Genomic DNA, 24,194 nt, shown 5'->3' with positions numbered 1-24,194 from the left:
TTGTTTCCAAACAGAATTAACTTAAATACAGACATGGTTAACAAATCTGCTGCAGCTTTAAATATATTTTGCACTTTTAGTGGAAATGTTAAAGTAAAAATATCGAGAATACAGACATTTAAACTTTATTGTTAAAATTAAAAAACGTTCTACTCTAGTTGTTCTGGCCCTAATACTCCTCCATACAAATACTTCTAAAAAGGTATGAGTTTGAATAAACAAGTTTAAAAACAATCAATGGACACATAAGTTGTAACTGCATTGCCAAAGCTCCATACCGCTATTGTCAAACACATTTTATATGTTCAGTTATAAACACATTTTCACACCTCTTCCAGACTTAAGGGGACATGTAAACAGTATTACAAACTGTCAACTAGAGCTCAAGCAATTAGTTAAATCAGTCAACTTGTATATAGATTCATTGTTTCCAATTTGATATCAATATTTTAATTTTAAATAACCTGAAAACCTTTTTGACTCTGGGATACTGAGCAGATGTTTTATCAAGGACAGGATATCTGACATCAGATATCAGATTGAATAGATAAAAGGAATACATATTAAATAAGGACTAATGTTGTTAGTAAATTGCCCAGGGGGTCAGAACAACACACTGAAGCAAATGTGCCTGATTTACCTTAGTTTCAGTTTCACAACTACGATACATTTTCACCAAGGTGTCTGAGCATTTTCACCAGTTATGAAAACTTGCCAAAAGCACTTCCTGCCGGACAACTTTCTTTGGAGCAGGAAAAGAAAATATCCAAAGTGTGGCCGGGTAACAATGTTGGTCACTATTCTTTTAGGTAAGAAAGATAGAAAGTAAATGTGAACACTACTGACAAAGATAAGTAAAAGACCTCATTATATAAAAGGCCCGTTTCGGTATAATATATTGTATTATAATTGAATCTGATGGATAGATCTGAAGCTGACATTAAATATAAATACCTTTTAGTTAAAAATGTATATTCAAAAGTTATCAAACAAACTGAGGGAAGTCAAAAGCATTAGCCTTTGGATTATAGTGGAGTCAAAGTATTGGAGTAGGTACACTTAGTTATGGTCCGCCACAATTTGGCAACAAACGGCATAAAACAAGATTTTGAAGCACAAATCTATGGGCAAAATAAACCACACATCACAAAAATGATGCTCGGAATAATTTATTTACTGATCTATGAATCAGGTTTTCACAACAACAGAGACACATATCACAAACAGTTGAATTCATCCTGAGAACACATGATTAGGTGACACAGATCACCAGGAGCCTTCCTACTTGGGGGCAGACCTACAATTATTTACTTTTTGGCCAACCATCCAATCAATTATTCAGAAAATGAAGGGGCAAAAATATTCTTCAAGGTCTGCTTAGGCAGTGTTACTCTTTTGCCAATTGATCTTTTTGTCAATATGGTGATTTGTTCAAGAGGTACTTTTAACATGTTTCATGTCCACATTGTACATGTTGCCTCATGAGCAGCAAACATATGCACTCGTCTCTTCGAGTGCTTGATCAAGATCGTTTAGGGAATAGAGGGGTATTGTTTTATCAGTGATACAGACATAAAAACACATACAAATGTATTATTAAAATGATTTCACTATCACCACTGGACAACACACAGGCATGTTGTCCAGTGCAGGCAAGTCCTTCTATTCATCCATGAGTTGGCTTTATTGCAGTGGTGCGGGACTGATGGAGGAAGAGCAGGAAAAGGAAGATGGCGGTGTTGCGTCTGTGGAGAAGAGATTCAGTCACATTCAGTTTGAAGAAATGTATATCCATTAAGTAAATTGTTACATCTTATAACAGCAGAGTGTCAAATCAAAGTTTTCAGATCTTGATCAAAATAATGTTTTATTGTGACCAGCAGAGAGAATCATCATTATACCTGAACATGTATAATATACTTAATTATTATGTCTTACTGTAACAAGTATCAGAGTTTTGTTTCTGTTCTCGTTTCATGTCGTGCCTGCGTTGCTTTAATATTGGTGTTTTCATAAAAGTTCATCTTTTAGCTTGCTTTATTGTTAATTATATTGTGAAGTTTAAAAGATGATTTAAAGCTGGTCTCAAAGAGGCAAGCTCACTGGCTTCACATAACTTTATGCTTGCGTCTTTAGTCAACCACTATAGCAGTTGCTGCTATGTACAGCTTCCACTACAGTTTCTGTATAATTGTCGTATTTTTACTTACCATATCTAGTCCACGCTTCTCTTTCCTCTGTATATCACTGCAGAACAACAGGTTGAAATGACATTAGAGAAAAATAATAATTTTACTTCTCAAGTCAAATAAATGTTTGGGTGAGACTTAAAATAGAGTTATAAATATATTTTTGCAAATTATAACACTCACCTGTACCAAGGTTGCTGCCTGCGCAAGAGACTGAGAGAGCAGGGAAAAAAAAGTTGAAATTCAGTCAAAATGTTGTCAATCATTTTTAAAATGATTCAGCTGTGCCACCTTTGTTGTCCTGTGGGGATTGAATCGTCTTTACTGCTGTTGTGTTCCCAAATACAGAAAGACATAAAATCACTAGTGCTAAAACTTTTCCGTTAAGAGCATAAACAGAGGGTTAACTTTTAATATAAACAAAAGGACACATTAGCGCCAAACTAAATTCCTATATTATTTATCATCATAAACAACTGTGAGAGATGTCACAATCCTACCTGAGTAGATCCTCTGGGTGCAGAAGAGGACTTTGCTGCCCTCTGGTGTGAGCGGAGTCACCACCACAGTGTAGACATCCCCACACTGGATGTTGGGAACATCACAGCTGCTCTCCCCGGGGGAGGCGGTGCAGGTGTAGTTGTTCCTGCTGCCCACCAGCTCTGTGACGTAGCTGTGGCTGCTGCCAGCACCGCGCCAGTGCACCCGCAGAGAGCTGTGGGCCATCCCATAGAGCCGGACGCCTGATGGACAGCAGGCACCTGAGAGAGAGAGAGAGACATGAAGGGAGCTTTCTGCAGTGGCTTTAATGTCTGAAAGATAACCAGCCCATTCAAAGAGAGCATGACAAATTGTTTTAATTTTTGGAACATATATTTCACCGATCTGTCAAATGTTAATCCTGACGCACATGAGCAAAGCAGTCAAGAAATGGCTTTGAATTTAAAGTGTATTTTGTTGTTTTACAAAAAGGGTACGGACTCTACTGTTGTGTGGGTGTCAGAGCGCCATCTATTGGGCCACGAAGATAATGCTAAATGGTTCGATTAATAGAAGTAGGCTTACATTTGTCAGTAATTTACAAAACATTTATAGTTTTTTATAGCAGCTACATGTTTTAAACATTTAGTTATGTTTTTACTTTGGATGCTCGTCCTCAAGATTTTTTTTTAAATCTTAAAAACTACAAACATGTGAGAACCCCTTTTGTACAAATAAATATAACAAGTGTTTCAAATCCAATTTTATTGAAAATGATTAAGATTCCTACTTTTATATTGATACATACCATAAACAATCGTAATAGATATGTATTGCTTCTTTTTTATAATAAAAGTGTCATGTCAGTGCTTTCTGGTAGATACACTACAGTTGCAAAGTATTTTCTTTTCATTGGAAGAAAACCCAATCACTTACTGGACGAGAAGCCCTCATAGGAGCAGTTTGACCGGCGCCCGCTGTGGCTGATCGCCTCCATGGTGACGGTGTAGTTGGTCCCACAGGTGATGCATCCCATGAGGCAGTGGGAGTCCATGGTGTGGCAGCGGGCGTGGCCACGTGTTGATGTTAGGGAAGTGATGAATGTATGCGCCCCTTTAGCAGGAGACCATGACACATTGCTCATTGCCTGCGTCACCTGATCCACCACCTGATCCACCGGGCAGCACGGTCCTGGAGAAGAGGATGATAAATGTAGTGTTAAGGAGTGGAACAAAAAACTATCTTTATAAAAATCAGAATACCTATATTCTTCCCACAGAGGGGACATTTACATTTGTTACAGCAGAAAAGAGCAAAAGACAGCTTGATATTAACTAAGAAATCAGTTTTTATTACAAATATATCTGTTCGTATTCCATGCTGAGGAACCCTGAAGGTGTTCTTGAGGCTGTAGGTGGCGCTACATGTCACTAGCACGCTATTATATTGTTGTTTTTAAGTCCTGCCTGTGCTTTATAATAAAATGGTTCAATCCCAACTTTTGACCACTCACCTGTTTCCAACAATTCAGAGTAGCTGGGTAAACCCAAGCCTGCGGGGCTGGTTGCTATGACGCTGACTTCAAAATTAGAGCCACAAGGAAGGTCAGTGATGTCACAGCTGTTTCCGTCTGTGTTGCAGGTGCGTGTGCCGTCATCTCCCGACGCTGTCACGGTGTAAATAGCAAGCCTGTTGTTTGGAGTCCAGCTGACACTGAAGCAGGAGGAGTTTCTCTGAGTCAACGTCAGATTCATCGGCATGCATGGAGCTGACGGGTGGAGGAAAAGAGGAATTAAGAGCATGATCAAACCTCTGAGACTACTCCACATACAGTACATGAGGAATGGATGTGAAATTAATGAACTGGCTGTAGGCCTGTGTAGTTTTAAAATATACTGTAGCTCTCTGATGACCAGTCTAGTTCATAATATTAGATATCAAGCATTTGAAGTCATTCAAAACTTTTTTTCACTGATGTTTTACTGCTGTTTAAATGGGAAATCTGAAAATGAAACAAAGTGGAAAACTTTACAACTTAAAAATGTAACTGGATATTTGCTGGATACATGTGGGCACACGTTTCCTACCTGTGATTTGTGTGTGAGCTTTGCATGCCCGGTTGCATCCGCTGATGTCGTTGCAGGGTGTCACCACCACGCTGTAGGAACTGTCGCAGCTGAGGTCAGAGAGGGCGCACACCGGAGCCGTGTCGTTACACAGGATGACCTCTGAACTTTCTGCAGCTCGAGTCTGGTACAGCTCTGCCCCCCGAGAGACCGTCCACGTGATCTCAAACATGTCAGTGCTCACCGCGGAGATGGATACACCCTCTGGACAACAGAGCACTGAAAGACACACAGGTGGTGTGATACACAGAAAATCATGAATTCAAATCTGTCCCCTCAGTGGCTACTTACAGATGGTGTCGTTGAGAACCTGTCCTTCAGGACTGCTGCCAGCCTGGTTGAAGGCCATCACAGACATCAGGTATGTGTGGCCACATGTGCAGTTGTAGGTGCAGCTCCTGCTGGTGGTGTTGCAGCTCTCCTCTGCACCGTCTCCTCTCTTGATGAAGGCTGTGTAGCTGTCGACGTGAGTCACCGTGTCCCAGGTCAGCGTGCAGCTTCCTTCTGTCGACTCCACAACAGCCAGAGACTGTGGGGGGCAGGGGGCTGACCGGACAGGACAGCAGGGAGTTTAGTCATATTTTAATGACAGAGGGTTTCAGAGCAAACTAGTGCTGCCATCATTTTTGTATCCATATCTAGCACTAATGTTTAATGAGAAAAACATTATTATGTTTTACGTAGAATTCTTGCATTAACACAATAATGTTTCTCATTAAACAACTAAATGTAATCATAACTCTTGTAGCGAAGTGTATGTTCAAAGTATCCGTTTTATTTCATTGTATATTAGATTTAATCTATTCAATTGATGAGAACATTAAGAATTCTTCTGTGTTCACAAGTGTGATCGGAACTAAATGTAGTCTAATACTCACAGGTGATGAACACCATGGGGCCGGATTGGTCGCTGGGCCCGGCCTCGTTGGAGGTGCTGACCCGGACTGTGTGTACCTCTCCGCAGCCCACTGGAGCAAGGGTGCAGGAGCTGGATGTGGATGTGGAGTTACAGGTGAGGTTCTGGTCGCTCATCACATGGTACTGGAGGGACCCAAAGACCCCCTCATCCCGTTCCCAGGACACGGAGATACCGGCCAAACCGTTATTCATCACCATGGAGACATTGGCAATAGATGGCAAAGCAGGTCCTGTGAAAACAATAAAACATGCCCAAATGATACATTAAATAAAAGCACACATAAAAAACACACTAACAGGAGTAGAGAAGTATAATTAGAGTAATAGTTTCTAAATTACTCTTACCAGTAATGTTTTGTGAAGAAAATATTACTAATAATACTGTATTCATCAGATGGCTGTCGTTCTTAGATATAGATGTCACAGCCTGAGGTTGAAAATATTTTATATAGTTCAAACCAACCCAGAGACCCACTATTTCAGCATCAAATGACTGTTTACATGTCAACACTTATCGAGTTATTTGAACATGGCTTTATAACTAGTTCTATTTGTACAGTTTTTGTATTCTTATGATGGCATAAGTCTCTGTGGACGAATAAGACACTCCAGAGAAGACCAGTGCTACCTATGTGTCTTTTTGAACTACTAGGAGTCGCCCAAGTTCAAATGTAGAACCTTTTCTTGTATGGAGTAGTTTCCTTTATGAAACAAAGGGTTTTAATACTATTTCAAACAACTTCAGTCATGTTTTTTGTAGCTTATATAGGCTACATCCCATGATAATCATTTGAAGATATATATTTTTACACAATATTCTGTGTCTTAAGGTCATGTTTTAGGTTCCACCATTATATATTTCTAATAAGTGTAAGACTGTGAAGAGGTTAAATGCTTCTGAAAAGCAAAAACTTTTGTGTGGAGGAGGCGTGTGGTGCAGTGGATAGAGCGTTGGTGTTCGGATAAGGGGGTCACAGGTTCAAACCCCTCTGCAGTCAGAATGTCATTGTGTCCCTGGATACTTTTCCCCAAATTGCTCCTGTGGGGATTGCCCACAGTATTGAGTATGTAAGTCGCTTTGGATAAAAGCGTCTAAAAAACATGTAATGCTTATAAAAATATATATATAACATGAAAAGTTCTCTGTGACTGTGTTAAGTTCATTTGAAATTGCAAGCCTAGTTAATATTGTGTCTCATCTCTACACGTGTAATATTTCTTACATGATCAAATAAAAAAGGCACATGGACTCTATATACTTGTAGGAGCAATCATGGGTATTTCCCACACACAGAAAAGAGTCTCAGTGCACGCTTACTTGTCATCTGGTTGATGTACTGACTGTCCTCTCCCTGACGGCCCTCGGGGTCCCAGGCGAAACCCTTTATGACGTAGACTGAGCCCATATCCAGGCCGGAGACGATCCAATTGGTGCTGGAAGTGTTGTGCTTGATGAAGGTGGTGTTCCAGCCAAACTTGTACAGAGACAGGCTGTACTGGACAGCGTTGGCAACAGGAGCCCAGGACACAGTGATGCTGTCATTGCTGGGAGAGGAGGCAGAGAGCTGAGGAGGGGGCAACACTGTGGAGGGGGACAAAGTTTAACATTATGAAGCGATTAGGGCGACTGTACTTTGAGTGAATATGTTTCTCTTGACTTTGATTGTTGCTTACTTAGTCATTTAAGATGTATGCTTTTGAAGCCAAGTCTTAAGGGAATAAATATCTTTTGTCATGTTTTACAGCAGTTAAGTCCTAGTAAAGCCCTTACTTTTTTGTGAATCCATTTTTTTAAATTTTGTTTTATTGTCAGCAGTCACAGATCCAAGCAGTGATGTCAGAATATGGGCTGCACCCAAGTATCAGCACAGACTTTTATGCACCTACTAAAAAATGAAAAGCATAGTTTTCATGTTGTTTCTGAATAAGTGAGCAATCAAATCTCACATGTTTGAATTTAGATGTAAAAAAAGTTGTTTTTAGTTTCAAACATGCAAGTGGAAAGCTTCGGTTATAATTTTGAAAAATGGTGGATGTATAAATATATCCACCTACAGTGTAGTTATTCTCAATCTTACATAAACAGAAACCTACATTCAAGGAAGGGAAATTAAATCAGAGGTGAATAATGGCAAACGGCGAACAAAAACAATGACTGCCTGTAGCATGTTATTTTGTACTCATGTGGATCAGATAGTCCCCTGGGGATGGAGTAGAGAGGTGCCAGCCATGTTCTCAGGATCAGGTCCTCCCATTGTGTTTAACAGAGAAGGGTCCGGTATACTTACCGTCTTTACTGGAAAGACCCTAAGGCATTGATCGGCAAGAAAAACCCTGGATTCTTTTTGCACAAAAACTGAAGATAATGTGTATACATTCCCTGACAGGACTGTATACTCTGCTAAGAGACAATGAAGGAGAACAAGTGACTCCTGCAGCGTATGGAGACTGAGAAGAACAGGACATATTGTTTCTTACTGAATATGTGACTCATTGCTATAATCCAGCCCTTGGGGTTTAATTGTTTACCCACTGAATACATTTCTGAAGTTTTGTTTCTCAATCTTGAATTATGGACACAAACACTACAACAGTACCTGTCTTTGCAGTCACAGGTGAAGATGGCTGGCTCTGGCCTCCACTGTTCACAGACATGATGCTGAGTGAGTACTCTGTGTACGGGTCGAGAGACTCAATCTCAGCGGGGGAGGAGGACACGATGTTTTCTCTGATGAAGCGGTTTGGATTCTGCAATCGTATGATGTAAGATGTCACCCCGGTCTTCAAGCTGAAAGACACGATAAAAGTCTTGCTGTCCTTCGACTTCACCGTCAGGATTGGATCCATCACCTCAGGAGCTAAAAGATTCACAAGAAATACAGTTTGACGAGATACTACACCTTCTCAGCGATAGTTGGCAATGCAATCCATCTTTTTACCCACAGATTTCAGGGCAAACTATTTATTTTGTGTCTGCAACAGTACGTCAATTTGAATGCTGAATGTAATAAAATAAAACTATTTGCTTAAAGAAAGGCTTATTTAAATCATGAGGAACTAACAGTGACTCTTCTGTGCTCCTCTGTTCATCATCAAACTACCATTTAAGTGTTTTAAAATGTACACGTTACATTAGTTATTCAGATAACAAATGTTTAAAAAAAATATTCTGACTGTAATGTGCATACACTATATAGACAAAAGTATTGGGCCACCTAAAGGAGCTTTTATGACATCCCATTCCAAATTCTTGGGCATTAATATGAAGTTGGTCCCCCCCTTTGCAGCTATTAATTCCTGGAAAGGCTTTACAAGATTTTGGAGAATCTCCGTTCTAGTTCAGCCCAAAGGTGTTCAAGTCAGGGCTCTGTGCAGGCCAGTCATATTCTTCCACACCAAACTCATCCAACCAGGCTTTTATGGACCATGCTTTGTGCACATGGGCACAGTCATGCTGGAACAGAAAAGGGCCTTCCCCAAACGGTTTCCACAAAGTTGGAAGCATAGAATTGTCCAAAATGACTTGGTAAGATGAAGCATTAAGAATCACCAGACAAACAACCCCACAGCATTATCCCTCAAACTTTACAGTTGGCACAATGCAGTCCGGCAGGTAACGTTTTCCTGGCATTCGCCAAGCCCAGACTCGTCCATCAGACTGCCTGATAGAGAAGCGTGTTTCGTCCCTCCACAGAACACGTTTCCACTGCTCTGGCAGCACTTCAGTGGCAGCACTCCGCAGTTATCGAGTCAGTAGAGCTTTGGCGACTTTTAAGCACTCTGCGCCCCCGATCTGTAACTTTACGTGATCTTTACGTGAGTTGCTGTGGTTCCTAAACGCTTAGACTTTGCAATAATAACACTTACAGTTGATCGTGGAATATCTACGAAAGAAGACATTTCACGAACTGACTTGTTGCAACGGTGGCATATTACAGTACCACGTTCAAATTCAGTGAGCTCTTTAATAATAAATTACTTTTATAAAGCGCTTTTCCTGGTGCTCAAAGTGCTTTAGAACGACCCATTCTTTCACAAATGTTTGTAAAGGCAGACTGCAGGGCCAGGTGCCTGATTTGATACACCTGTGGCAATGGGACTGAATGAAACACCTGTATTCAATGATTAAGGAGTGTCCCAATACTTTTGTATATACACACACGAGAGAGAGAGAGAGAGATATAATTAGTTTGCCCGAATATCACAGAATAAAACGGTAGGCCTACTGTACTAGCTTAACTAAAACAAATGCACCAGAACGTTTGTGTGTGTGTGTGATGAAACTAAACAAGAATAAAACACTCAATTAAGTGCTTTAACATCACAAGGTTACCTCACCTGAGGAAGAATCGATAGTTCCAATGTTTAGTATCTCTTGAGCATTATCCAGAGCTGCAACTGTGAATGTATACATGATGTTTGGGGACAGAGAGTTGATGGTGCCCATCATTGTGTGTGGACCAAACACGGCATAACCAACGGGGTTGCCTGGGGAGTTCTGGGGGGCGGCGATGACCTTGTATGAGCTGGCTCCGTAGACCCTGGTCCATCTGAGAATCACGCTCTTCGATGTTGCAGAGAACACGGATACTTCGATATCTGAGAGAGAGCATCTTTATAGTAGCCTACTTTTTTACACCCTGAGAAATACATATAGCCTACCATCAATATTTTGTGTCCTTTCATTCTCATATGGAAATGATATTACCATCTGCAGTGTAGTTATGGTAAAATATAAAATACATACCTCGTGCTGCAGCCTGCAAATGTAGATAATAAAATATTAAAACGGTTATGGTTTTATATGACATTCAAGTTCCTACTACTTGACTGTAACATTGTATCACTCCTTTTTAAAAACAGGATTTCTGAGCCTGAAATGAAATAAGCAAAATGACTATTAACACATTTTAGTCCGTTACTTTACCTGTGAGCATATGCTCAGCAAGACAAAAATCGCTGGCCACTTCATATTTTCTTGAAGTAAAATGACTTCGCTCCTCACACTATGCAGCTTCTGTTGGATATAAATGCTTCTCTCTTCAAGGTTTCACCTTCTTCTAAACATATTGTGTCTGTGCTGGTATAAATAGCTGCATTTGGTCCCTCCCACTGAAGCAATTGACCGGTCACAGTGAAGTAGCGTAATAGAGAGGTGAAGTCCCTCCCCTTCCGGTGGACCTCCAGGGGACCTTAATTATTTCAGAAAAAGTATGTATTGAAGTCAATGGCGAGAGAAAGATTATCTTTCGACTCCGTTTCCGTTTCTAACGCTATTATTATGAGTATTATTATTATTATTATTATTATTAGTATAATGCGTTTTCTGTCTTCCTGTCATTATCAGGAGTTAGACATGTAATGGCTATGTATTAGATTAGATTAGAACCTTCATTCTCCTTAACTGCTGGGACATTTCCCTATAGCCAATACCTTTTATATTTTCTACTCTTCACTTACTTGTCAGCATAGGTCGGCATTGATGTACAGAACCGACAGAAGACCTTGTTTATATTGGCATCATATAGAGAGGCGAAGTCACGCCCATCTACTTCCGGTCCATGGGACCCCGGAAGCGAAAAATTATATATTGAATTCAATGGAGAGAGAAAACGTATCTTTTGATCCCGTTTGAATTGTGCCACGAACTACACATATGATGTTTGTCAATCTTAAACAATCATTTCCATGTCAAAAAAGTCACATTTTGTCGTAAAACTGTTGAAATATAAGACTATGAAAAATACGCGACTACAAAGACTACAAATCCCAAATCCCATTCTGGGTCGCGTATGTGATGTCACAGGCGATAATGCTCCAAGTGGTTGCGACTCGTAATTAAAGCGAAGAAGAAGATTTCATAACTGATTTATTCCCTCCAATAAATATAAGAGATTGCTCCAATAAATTCACTTTTACAAGATGCCCGTGTGCTTTGTACCATGTTGTAATCACAAAAGTGATCATACCACTTGCTCGTTCTATCGCTTCCCGTCTGATGAAAGGACCAGGACTCGCTGGATCAGACATATCAGGTAATATCATAGGTAATATACATGTTGTGCATGGAACATAGTCAAGTTAGCTACCTAGCTAGTAGCGACGAGTAGCGAGCACGTTAGTTAGCATTACATTACTTAGCCTTGTCATTTTTAGTAGCCTTACCATGAAGTTATTATTTTATTACATGAAGTACACCAAAATGTTAAACAGTAAGAGTAGTCATCATGGTAAGTATTTTGTGAAACATTTGAAGAGTAGCCTACTGCGCCCTCCACCGGGTGCTAAGAAAGCAGTTCAGGGAGAGTCGAAGGAAGGCAGGCAGGCAGGGAGCTTTGCATGACATTCTTCTGGACATGTGTCATTGTGATAACAGTGAGGGTGAGTCAATCTGTTTGTTGGAAAGACAGTAGTTGAGTGATTACTGAGAGAAAATTATTAAAATAGATAATTATTCAGTGTTGTTACTTTAAAGTGTTGTTACTGACCTTTTTCTCTTTTATTTTCTTTACCTCACCTGTAACTGCTGAGACCCTGAGGAACATGCACACTGACCTGCTCTGGCAACCTGATTTCCACTGTACGTAATAGTATTTGGTTATGGTATATTATGTATATACATCAAAGGCACAATGCACCCCCCAGAGACACACATGTATTGAGTGTGATATTTTGCTTAGGTCATGTGAAATCATCTTTACACACTAGAAAACTGTAGGAGCGGCAACTTGATTTGAAAATTGAATTTTTAATATCCGATAATAAAGTTGATCTGTTTTCTTTATTCTTCTCTCTTCCCAGCTCCATCCATCACCGTTCTCTGTTCCTGCAGGTCCTGCTTGCTAATCAATGCTTTATTTTTTTACACAATTACAAATAAAGTCAATGTATTGTATGACATGAAGTTGTGCTTCATTCTGAGTCAATAATACATTCATTCTGCCTTCAACTGCAAAATGATTGTGGACTACACCGACATCCATGTAGCTGCCCCCCCAGTAAGATGAACCAAGCAAAGTTGACAGTCAACATACAGCTGTGCTCTTAAGTTGACATTAAGAATTTGTGAAATATTGGTAATTATTTGGAAAAAATGACTGACGATGCAGAAAACTTTTTTTATTTAGGAACAGTGGTCAGGTGAAGCATTTATCACTACATATGTGTCACACTTAAAAGGCCAAACACACTGTTTGGCCTTTTAAGAGCTCTGTCTCACTTCCTCACTCTTGGTCCTCTTCTACCTGGAAATAAAGACAACTAAAACACACACAAGCTGAATGTTACAAGTGCTTCACAAGATAAATAAAAGAGTGCAGACTGTTTAAACTATGGGCAGGGGGGCTATTTGGCAGGTTTAAATGATTGTTAGTAATGAATTATATAATTTTCTCATTGTAGACGAGCAGACAGGGAGCCAGATGAGAAAAGCAGAATATGCAGCTGCCATTTTCCTCATGGAAAAGAGAAAGGGCCAACTGTATTTGAGTGGACCAAAGAGAAAGGGAGCTTAGCGGTTAATCAGTCCAGCGACCACAGCTACAGCAAAGGGCCTGAGTCTGCAGAAACTGACCCCGAATTCTCCAGCGTGCAGTCCGCAGACACCGAACCTGGACCCTCCAGTGTGCAGTCCAGTTGTTCCGCAGACCTGGCAGGGGATACTTGGATGCGAATGGCCAAATATTCAGCAGCAGGCTTACCTGATGATGTCATCCGTATGGAAACAGGGCTTCCTGACCAGGCCATGTTTAAAAGGGTGGCGGGGTTGGTGGAGCGCTTTGAGGGCTCCATTGTGTATTACGCTGGATGGAAAGTGGAGGGCATCCTGCTGGCAGACCAGGTTTTCATGGCCATGATGAAGATCCGGCAGAATTATCCTCACCTGCACCTTGCACAGCTGTTCCACTGCAGTATCGCAACAGTGGGTAATGTGGTGAACACCATGGTCCATCTGCTCCACAGGTTGCTGTTCGAAAAAATGATGTCCACTGTGCCCAGTAGGCAAAAAAACCAAAACAGCATGCCTGCTGCTTTCCAGTCCTCTGCATTCAACTGCAGAATGATTGTAGATTGCACCGACATCCACGTGGCCGCCCCAAGTCAGATGGACCAAGCCAAACTGACGTACTCCTCCTACAGAGGGATGCACTCCTTCAAAGTGCTCATCTCTGTGGCCCCAAATGGAGTCATCAACTTCTGCAGCCAACTCTTCCCGGGCTCTGTGTCTGATAAGGCCATTATGCAGCATTCAGGCATTCTGGAACATTTAGTGGCTGGCGACCTTATCCTGGCAGACAAGGGCTTTTTAATTTCAGATATTGTGCCTGCGGGTGTGATTGTGAACATTCCCCCTTTCCTGAACAAGGGTAAGTTCACAGAGAGTGAAGTGAGAGCTACCAGGGAAATAGCCAAGAACAGGATCCATGTGGAGAGGGCAAATGCCAGAATAAAGGAGTTCAGGATTCTGGACCTGATCCCTTGCCACCTCAGGAACACTGCAAATGTGCTGGTACAGCTTTGCTGTGCCTTGGTGAACCTGCAAAATCCCCTGATAAAGGAAGTAGCCAGCACCCTCACCGTTGACTAAGCCAGGGGTTCCCAAACCTTTCAGCCTGCGATCCCCGGGGGGAGCATCCAGCTGGCCCGCTGCATCCGCGGAGAGGGCTTAAACTGCTGAGACCAGCCCAAAGTCACACAACGGCTCTTTTAAGAGCCACCTACACCTTTTTTAAAGAGTTACAATCCTAAGTTATTATAATGATTACACTAGTTCATATTTTACTCAGTTTACTGAACTGTGATGCATGAAACCAGAAGGGGAATTGTTGAGGTTTACTGAAGTTACAAAGACATTAATAGATATGAGTATAACAGGTCAGTGTAAAAACAAGCTTCTGTCAGTCATGAATCATTCAAACTATTTATATAACCATGTAATACAGTTATGTAGTAGGTCAGTAAAAGTAATTCTTTATTTATATGTCTTAAATATCATTTATTTTAGAGGGGCCTGAGACTTAACATGTTCATTGCCCAAAACTGCACTGTAGTTATTGTGCATGTGACAATAAGGCCTTAATATTAGGGCTGCACGATATCAGGAACACATAACACGATAACACTTGCGATATTTGAACAAAAACGTATACATGCAGCATTATTACTTTTCCAACAACATGGGATTTATTGTTTATTAGTTAAATATCGTGTGTGTGTGTGTGTGTGTGTGTGTGTGTGTGTGTGTGTGTGTGTGTGTGTGTGTGTGTGTGTGTGTGTGTGTGTGTTTGTTTGTGTGTTTATTTACATGTCCTCCTCCCTACTGGCCAACACAGGGAGCATATGCTGAGTGTAGAAGTTCTCCAGGAGGAGGAGATTTCCATGCCATGCAGGGTCTTTGGGGATGGGGATGATGATCGCCTCCTTCGTGGTCCACACAACAAAGTAGCAGAGACTCCGGTCTGTGATGTGCAGCTGCCCTTGGACCTGATGCCAGTATGGGTGATTCTTCTTGAGAATGTATGACCCACCCTCCTCACGGAGACAGAAGGATGGTAACTGGACTGCCTCCGCGATGGTCATGTTCCTCTGGCTGTGTGGACACTTCACCTCCAGCAGGGCAGATGTTTGCACAAGTCCATCAGGTGATGCTCCCAAAACACCCGACTCACTCACAAATAGACCAGAGTCGATCACTGTCACCCGATAGGCCTGCAAAAAAGCCTTCACCCCTTCGGCCTCGTTTACAACTCCCCAGTTGACAGCCATGACTCCGTCTAAATTGTACCCCCCAAACACCCTCTTCATGAGGGACGCGCATGGAGTGGATGAAAGTCCCGACCTCAGCACAGCACCAAAATTGCTGGCTGTCAACCTGCCCTGCCTTTGTAACTGCCACTGAGGATTTGTCCGCTGTCCTACGGTGGCTGTCTGGATGGCAGCTTGCTGGTCTCTGCTCAGTCGCATTGAGGCAAGAATGGCCTCAAGCCCCCGACCCCCATGCTCCTTCACCAGCTCCGGCACGGTGAAAATGGCCTGATGTTGAGGCTGCAGCCCTGGCTCAGGTGACAAAAGCCATGCCATGCCACACTGTGTGCCCCTCAGTGCAGACCTGAACCAGTCTACATCCTCAGTAGCGATGTCTCTGGCCAGTGGGTTGTATGTCTCCTCTTGCTGTTGGTAGAGTTGAGACACCGGCTGGACTACTTTTGAAGTGCCAGGCTTCCTCCACTGGCACTCAACTTCTGTGGAGCTGATCTGCCACATGGCAAATATTGCCAATGCTGCAGCGTGGCTGCATTTGTACATCCCCCGTGCACAATCACAGACAGCGATCTGCATCGCGCCATCGTCTCCCATGTAGATCTGTACAAATAAAGTAAGTACCATGTTTGTTAACATGCTATAATAGATTGAATGAGCAATACAAGGATGGTCCAGATCTGGGGGTGGGAGGGTTTATTTTTCCATAGTTTTGTCCATGTGTCTGATTGTTGTTATTGTTTGTTTTTCTGTATTTTTTTTAATTTGTGTTGTATTGGTTGTGATTGTACATTGTATTTTTTAAATGTGTATTGCATTTTTGAAAAACATTTTATCAACAAAAAAAAAGGATTTGGTCAGGATCTAGACTCAGTGTGTAGTTTATTAATTAATCAATGCTCTCTATATTAGGAAAACACATACCAGTTTACCAGAGGGAGTCACACACAGCTGTGCCTAGATAACCAAACAAATTGACAAGATAACCAAAATCCTTGAATCTACAGACAGCAAATAAACTCAAATGACACAACGAGATGTAAAAGGAGATCACACATACAGTATAGTCGATATAAAACTGGCCGCTTCAATCTGAAGAGCAACTAAAACAAAACACGGGAGTGTACCTTGTTCTTGTGAACACTAATGTTATCCACAGCATACACACCCGTATGCAGTACACCCGTTCTAGGTTCTGATTGGCTCTCTAGGTTGGCATTCTAGCTTCTGACTGGCTGTCCAGGTTGTCAATCACAGCCGTGGGCATATTATACTAGTCGACTCGTAACATCGCTAAACTTTTTTTCTTGACGGTTTTCTCAGTCAACTAATGCTATTGATAACAGTAACATAAATTAACACAGCCCTGCACACTGCAGTGATTATATGCCGGGTCTGTGGTTCATCATCTTCTTTTTCATTCTCCTCCTTATTGACTGACATTAACGTTAAACATTGCACTCATGTTACTCACCGAAACCTTGTAAAGCCGGTCCCGCATGCTGGCTCTTACAGAACCGACTAACTCCCCTTTCGTGTATGTACAGCTCTCAACGTGCCCAGACTTGTAGTGATTTTCACCTCGTTTTATACTTTTATTCTCATTCTGAAAGAATGAGGTGAAATGTACCAACGTGACGGCCATCTTTGTGTTGGTGACGCGTATTATGCGGGACCAGAGACATGTAGTTCACTGAGCGGCTTAACACAAAAAAAATTGTTACTTCAGTTTTACGACACATTTTTATTTTTTTGACTTGCAAAATGTTCTTTTAAATTGACAAACATCATATGTGTAGTTCGTGGCACAATTCAAACGGGATCAAAAGATACGTTTTCTCTCTCCATTGAATCCAATGTATAATTTTCCGCTTCCGGGGTCCCATGGAGGCTCCCGGAAGGGGAGGGACTTCGCCTCTCTATTGAGAGGTGCAGTGACGCGTCCTAAAACCAGGAAGTAAGCTGCTGGTTCCCTCAACAAAAAAGCAATGGGATTTCTCCATAGGGTTTTGGAAAATAGCTGGAAATAAGGTCTGTGGAAAACAAACCTGTTTGATAAATGCACGTTTTGTTCAGCCGGATAATATCCACATGTCTACCCTACTTTTATAATTTTCGAATCATAAATCTAATCAATAGATTATAAAAGGGTTTTAGGACGCGTCACTGCACCACTAGAAAACAACTCCATCGATCAAGCTGGCTGAAACTTTCTCTCCCTCTTCTTCTCATGCTACCTGTCACTCTCCTTTAACTCCTCCGGTGACTTTCTTTTATTTGAAGATGCCCGACGCTCACGGGCAAACGGGAGCCTGCTCGCGCTGGCTCCGCAGCAAACAGCTGTTTGCTTTTCACCCAACAACGACAACCGCCTCACAAAACGCTATGTTGTAATAAACGAAAACAATTTAACAACATTGCTTGTCAAAATACCTATACCACAGGACAATTTTATTTCTTTCAAGCAATATTTTTAGTGGCCCGAGCGGGCAAGTGGAAAGTACGTTATGATGGCCCGGGGTGTCTAAATAGTGCTTCCGAGCCAGCGGGCCATTTATAATGTCGAGCCCTTCTCTGTCACTGGGCATGTGTGTAATGTTTGTGTGCAAGTTAGACGGGGCCTGCGTGTGTGCCTGCGTGTGTGACTGTGTCTATGAGGGAGAAAGGAGAGCTCATTTTGGACGCGGCGGGAAATTGATTTGACAACATAATACTCGATGTTCAAGATTTGGTCATTTACGACATCGCATGTAGTGCAATCCACGATGTGTCGTGTAAACTCGATATATCGCCCAGCCCTAATTCAAACGCAGAAACGCAGTGAAATAAACCAAAGTATTCACCAGCTCTGAGTGGTTTGTTGCCGAGGGGACACTACACCGGGGGTTACATTGGTGCCGTGACCCGTTCTTCACCGGACCAGGGTGGATGTCTTCTCGCCGCTGCAACGTTTTGGAGCTTCAATTCCTTCAGTGTGTTGGACTCTCAGGTTTATTTTGTTGATATAAGCCCAGGGCCGTGGGAAGTAGGGGTGCTGAGGGTGCTGCAGTACCCCCTGGTGGAGGACAGGGGATCTGCACTTCCACAAGATATGATAAAAAAAAAAAAAATTCAGCCTTGATGTAACAACATTCATAATTAAGTAAAGATAACACCCTTTTCACCCCGGTTACATTTTCCATTTGCCCTGTACGATGGGCGCTGTAAGTGATGAAAGTGTGGGATGTTGGCTTAGCAGGCGCCCGCAGCTCACAGCCAAAGTGAGAGAGATAGAGAGAGGGGATACCGCGGTACCGGCGGGGATTGTTGTTAGCTTCTGCTGCGCTAACGGATATAAGAAGCTGTTTCTACAATAATGTGGAGGGAGGGTCCTCTCCTGTCAGACTGAGAGCCTCAGTGAGGTAAAGGACTCTGAGGGCTTAGATAGTTCACTTTAGTCTAAGTTATCTCAGTGGGTCTCAAACGTTTTGATCACAATTTATGTAAAAAAAATATTTCCAAGGCACACCTTTATAATTATTATGATAAATAAAAACAGGTTTGAAATCATTCCAATGTATACTATAGGACAGTAAACCAAAAATATCGTTTAAAACTGGAGAGATTTTAAAATATACATAAATAAATAAATGTTAACTGGTCAAATAAGATATGAATGAACAACACAAATAAAATAAGTTACATGTATTTGTTATTGGCTATGGTAGGTTATTGGAAATGTTCACATACCTACTTATTTGATTAATAAAATGCAAACCGATCTTTTTCATATGGGTGTTTAGAGTTGTACCCCCTAGATCAGTCTCTAATTGGGCGCTCAAAGTGCACCAAATTGAAGCATTTTACTTTAAAATGTTAAAAAAATCTTCCCGGGGGGGTACCCCCGGACCCCCCTAGAGGATGTGAAGTCCACCCCCCCAATTGAAACAATATATAATACATTTGAAGCCTTGTTATATAAGCTGTGCACCATGTCAATATATTTCTCTTTTTGCAGTGTATTGGTCTTTTGTAGAGGTTTTTCATTGCCAGCTAGAATCTTGCCTAGCAGCACATTGGTCGGAACCAGCCCTGGTGTCATCCCCACAGCACCCCCCATTTGAAACATGTTCCCACGGCTATGTATAAGCCTTATTCTTTTGAACTTGTCATTTTATTTTGGTTTACTATCGATGAAACATGAGTTCCAGTAGATTTAATACCTTTGAAATGACTCCTTTCAATGTTGGTAGAGGACTATGTAGCACACCTGTTCCATTTCCACTAGGTGACTTTAAGGTGGGGGATAGGAAAACTTTTGATGGGGATTCAGTGCACAGTCCTATCAGAAGTGGAGATGTGATGACACCTTCCATCCAGCATACAGTACAGTTATCTACACCAAAGTGTTTTAGCACATCAGTCCCCAACCCTCCTGATGATGTCAGACTAGCTGACCAAATGAGCACTATTGTACAGCAGCTAGCTGATAGCATTATGTCACGCATTAACACTACAGCTGCTATGCACACGAGTCAGGAAGAAACATGCATTAAAAAAGACACACTCCCCAGCCAAAAACTGGATCTCTCCCAAGTCCAGCTAGTCACTCAGAGAGGAGTTAAAGACCCACCTGTGTTCAGAGGAGAGAGTTCAGACACACTGCCTGTTGATTTGATGATAAATTACATCAGGAAAAGCAGTATCCAGCCAGAGCATCAAGCTGAAGAAATTCTGATTCACCTGAGGGGCAGAGCAAAGGATGTTGTGAAGTTTGGGATAAGAAATAGTGGAATTGATGTCCAAGAGAACCCGCAGGCCATCTATGGACTCCTCCGCAAACATTTCAGCTCCAGCCATTGCTCTTCTGTGCCCCTGACTGACTTTTATTCCACCCTACCAAAAGAACAAGAGAAACCATATGAGTACTGGCTCAGACTAAACAGAGCTGTCGATGTGGCTGACAGTTGTCTTAGGGAACAGGGTAAGGTGTTTGATAATCCCAGTATTGAAGTCACACGTATGTTTATCAGACACTGCCCCAGCAGAGATTTAGCTCTTACGTTTAGGTCCAAGACAATTGATAAATGGTCAGCACGAGAAGTTCAGGAAGTGCTAGATCAGGGGTTCTCAACCTTTTTTGGGCCAGCGCCCCCCTGTCCATTATCCAGGTCTCTTACCGCCCCCCATCAAAATAAGTAGACTTATTTTCTTCCCTGAATATTAATGTTGACTAAAATTCTGTGTTATATCATTTAAAAAGAATGTCACTGAATGCCAAATAATAGATTTGATTTAACTGGGCAGTTGGAATATCATTATCATTAGTTTACCAGAGAGCAGAAAAGCCATGTGAATGTGAATTAAAATGATATTTATGAGTGTTAAACAAACTCAGACAAGAGCAGAGAATACAAACAGACTGCAAAGGAACAGCAGCAATTTCACACATGTCCAGTGCAGAACAAACAGTAGGCTACAAAACTGTACATTAGGCCTACAGAACTAACAGGTCGGAAAGGTGTTGCATTTCGCCGAATTGCGGGGGGGGGAAGGTTAGTGTGAGCCCTGCGCTTGGTGGTTCTCCGCCAGTTTCTTCACTGCGGGTTGCAGAGAACTTAGTTTCAGTCGCAGTGCACCTGAGGCCGTCAAGTTCAAGCGATTGCGGTACTTGGACTGCATGTGGAGGACCTGGCTGAATCCCTGCTCCACGAGGTATGTGGTTGGGAAAGCCAGAAGAAGCAGCCTCGCTTTCTCCCAGAGAGCCGGGTAACGCTGAGAGTATTTGACCCACAAGTTGCCCCAGCCAGAGGTGCGGAAAATAGCCTGGGCCTCATCGTCACTCTGGATGTCGATGAGATGCTCCTGTATTGCTGGCTCGCATTCCGCCACGTCCGCCTGAAAGGGCTGCACCACCCAGGTGGGAACATCGAGGTCCAAAAGATCTCTGAAGTGGATCTTCAAATCGGCATTCACCATCCTCAGGTGGTCTGTGTAAATGAGAAGGCGCTCATCGGTAAGAGCCTCAGACACCTGCAATGAGTATAACCAGGAAATTGTTATCGGTGCAGAATGTTACCATCTGATTTTAAACTGGTTATTTTATTGCTAATTAGTTTACTAATTGATGTTTCTTTATTCTCATAATACATTCAGAACATAAGTTATTTATACTAACCAGGAACACAAATATAGTGTTGCATAGAGTAGCCTACATTTATTACATGTATTATTTATTATTATCATTATTTAGTAGCCTAGGCTAGATCACCTTGGTCAACAGCGGGAAATGAGCAAACTGCCTCCTGCCTATGCTCCGGTATAGATCCAGCCTGGAGGTGAGACTGTGGATGACCGCCTTGCTCTGGATCAGAGTAACTCCTTTTCCTTGGAGCTTCAGCGTTACTTCATTCATTTTGCCAAAGAAGTCTGTGAGGTACATGATGTCGCAGCGGCTGGATGACACCTGTTCCCCGAGAGCTGCATCCACCTCCTCCAGGAACTCCACGATGCTGTCAAACAGCTCACAAAAACGAGCAAGGCAGTTTCCTTTTGAGAGCCAGCGGACATCAGTGTGGAGAAGAAGACGCTCAAAGGTCTCATCATTTTCCTGACACAGCTGTCGGAACAATCTGTTATTCAGGGCGTGGGCTTTTATTTTGTTTATTGCCTTTACTGCAACATTGAGAGACTTGTGGAGAGGTGGACTTTTAGATTTGGCCACAAGTAGTGTCACGATAACGCTAGAGGGCTAGCTGGTGACATGACAAGACATCGTGCCGGGAGCGGACCGGAAGTCGTTGTAATTTTGAACAAACAGCTCTGTGTGGAGCAGCCTGGCTAGCCAGCTCTTCCATGTCGTAGCAGACATAGAAACGGGTATTATTTTCATAAACTGACCACTTAGTTCGAATCTGTTAGTGGAATTTGTCATATCAAAACATATAAAAATTTAACAAAGTGACACAGATTATTAACAGTCGCGATCCCAAAATTACAACGACTTCCGGTCCGCTCCCGGCTGCTTTTTGTAGGGTACGTTCGTAAATGCGCTCAGAGCGCTCCGAGCGTCCCCGTTCCACAGTCCAGAGCGCTGCGCTCTGAGCGCTCACAGCTGGGTGCTCTGGCGGAACAGACGGGTTGTCCGAGCGGACTGACCGTTCGTGCATTTACGAACGTACCCGTAATAACACTGCTGACAGCTGACCAATCGCAAGCAGAGTTGTGGTTTCCTATAGCAACAAAAGATGCTGACAGCTGCTTTTTGTACAGGAAAAGACGCTGTGGGTGGCCAGCGTTTTTCATGACAAAAAGACATTATTCGTGAACGCCCCCCAAGAACACCTCAACGCCCCCCTTTCAAAAATATTGCTTCCAGCGCCCCCCGACGTTCTCTGAACGCCCCCTGGGGGGCGGTACCGCCCCCGTTGAGAACCAGTGTGCTAGATGAATACCATTTAGAGAAGGGACTGAGGTCTTCCACAGAGAGAGGCAGGATAAACATGAATGTAGCTGAGGTGAGCACTAATGCTGCTTTAGTGTCAGACATTCCCAAACAGGCACAAGCTGTGAGCCAGAACACCCCTGCTTTCGAGAGGTTGATTGGCATGCTGGAGAAGGTGTTGCTTCAGGCCCCTGGGTATGCTCAAGCTAATAGGAGGCAACATACTAGCAACAAGCCACCAAAGATTGAGGGCTTTACGGACATGCCTTGTTCTATATGTAATGACAGCTCTCATTCTGCTTTCATACACTGTCGAGAGAACAGACTTTGCTTCCTGTGTCACTTACCTGGCCACCCAAGACGTGACTGCCCAGAGGGGAGATGTCCTCCTCACTACAACCAGCAGGGAAACTGAATGATCTGCGCAAGAGGGAGGATAGTGCAGATTATGTGAGTGAGCCTCCCACCTTGGGTATGAAAGACATTGATGATTGTGAAACATTGTATGACACCTACAGCAGCATGGTGCCATCAAATAAGACACTGATTGTACAAAGGCTTCAAAGACTCCCGCAGACTGATAGTCTATTCCACACGGCTGTGACCACCGATAATGGACATGCTCTCAAAGCATTAGTGGACCTATGGCATGTACAATTAGTGAGGCAGCTGACAGAAGACTTTCACAATCTATCCCTAACATGGAAAGGAAATCAGCTGAAGACTTTGTCATAGTTGGTTGTGGTGGTCACCTTGTTACTCCATCTGCCATGTATGATCTTACTGCATCAGTTTATGGCTATAAGGTAATAATTCCTGTTCTAGTTGTGCCAGGCCAGACTGATGAAATGATTCTGGACAGCAATGCCATCAAGTGGCTCATTTCGCAGATGAAAAAAACTGTAAATTGCCAAAATATCACATCTCCTGTGACAAGTGTTCAGAATGATAGTTTGCCCAAGTTGATGTCTCTGCTGTCCTCCTCAGATGGATGCAAAGGTGGAGCTGTGACTAACAAAATTGGCACGGCAAAACTGAAAAGATGTGTAATTCTGCAGCCAATGTCTGAAAGTTTGGTGTGGGCGAAAGTATCTGAGTCTGATGTCTCTGCAGTAGGGAGTACAGTCATCATTGAGCCCACCCAGTCAAAAGCCAGACCTGCACAAATTGTGGTGGGGAGGGTTGTCTGGTCCTTATGGGGAAATGGCTGGGTTCCTGTCAAAATTGTAAACCCCACTGAAAAGCCACTCACCCTTAAAAAGAATGCAAAGGTTGCTGATGTGTCCCCCTGTCTTTCAG

General features: G+C 42.5%; 2 protein-coding genes across 3 annotated transcripts; both read right to left on the bottom strand.

Annotated features, from left to right (window-relative positions):
- Window positions 1–1,122: 1,122 nt before the first annotated feature.
- Window positions 1,123–10,777, bottom strand: LOC307027192 (fibronectin type III domain-containing protein 7-like). Of its 2 annotated transcripts, XM_079695397.1 has the most exons (14): window positions 10,641–10,777; window positions 10,461–10,473; window positions 10,052–10,312; window positions 8,311–8,571; window positions 7,032–7,295; window positions 5,674–5,943; window positions 5,087–5,341; window positions 4,757–5,014; window positions 4,183–4,437; window positions 3,606–3,860; window positions 2,690–2,950; window positions 2,373–2,402; window positions 2,211–2,247; window positions 1,123–1,745 (listed from the first exon to the last, which is right to left on the bottom strand). In XM_079695397.1, the coding sequence occupies exons 1-13, from the start codon at window positions 10,683–10,685 to the stop codon at window positions 2,216–2,218; spliced, it is 2,460 nt and encodes an 819-aa protein (XP_079551523.1). In that variant the 5' UTR covers window positions 10,686–10,777; the 3' UTR covers window positions 1,123–1,745; window positions 2,211–2,215. The 2 variants fall into 2 exon arrangements, with proteins under 2 accessions (XP_079551523.1, XP_079551524.1); XM_079695398.1 differs by lacking the exons at window positions 1,123–1,745; window positions 2,211–2,247; window positions 2,373–2,402 and adding an exon at window positions 2,453–2,490.
- Window positions 10,778–20,580: 9,803 nt separating this feature from the next.
- On the bottom strand, window positions 20,581–22,896 carry LOC307027194 (zinc finger BED domain-containing protein 5-like). Its single transcript, XM_079695401.1, has 2 exons — window positions 21,723–22,896; window positions 20,581–21,484 (listed from the first exon to the last, which is right to left on the bottom strand). Exons 1-2 carry the CDS (start codon window positions 21,891–21,893, stop codon window positions 21,008–21,010), a joined length of 648 nt encoding a protein of 215 aa, XP_079551527.1. The 5' UTR covers window positions 21,894–22,896; the 3' UTR covers window positions 20,581–21,007.
- Between the last annotated feature and the right edge of the window lie 1,298 nt (window positions 22,897–24,194).

Source organism: Notothenia rossii (assembly GCF_949606895.1).
Source record: "Notothenia rossii genome assembly, contig: scaffold_159, whole genome shotgun sequence".
NCBI classification, from domain to species: Eukaryota; Metazoa; Chordata; class Actinopteri; order Perciformes; family Nototheniidae; genus Notothenia; species Notothenia rossii.
Note: the sequence above shows the minus strand (reverse complement) of the source record. Positions and strands in the feature narration are given on the sequence as shown.

Excerpts from the sequence above, each read along its gene's own strand:
- LOC307027192 (XM_079695397.1), bottom strand. The coding sequence starts at position 10,685 with ATGAAGTGGCCAGCGATTTTTGTCTTGCTGAGCATATGCTCACAG. Across the intron at positions 5,944-7,031 it reads GTACATCAACCAGATGACAA|GACCTGCTTTGCCATCTATT; the intron begins GTAAGCGTGCAC and ends TTGTTTTCACAG. Across the intron at positions 2,403-2,689 it reads CACCCAGAGGATCTACTCAG|TCTCTTGCGCAGGCAGCAAC; the intron begins GTAGGATTGTGA and ends CTGCTCTCTCAG.
- LOC307027194 (XM_079695401.1), bottom strand. The coding sequence starts at position 21,893 with ATGTACCTCACAGACTTCTTTGGCAAAATGAATGAAGTAACGCTGAAG. Across the intron at positions 21,485-21,722 it reads ATTTCCCGCTGTTGACCAAG|GTGTCTGAGGCTCTTACCGA; the intron begins GTGATCTAGCCT and ends TACTCATTGCAG.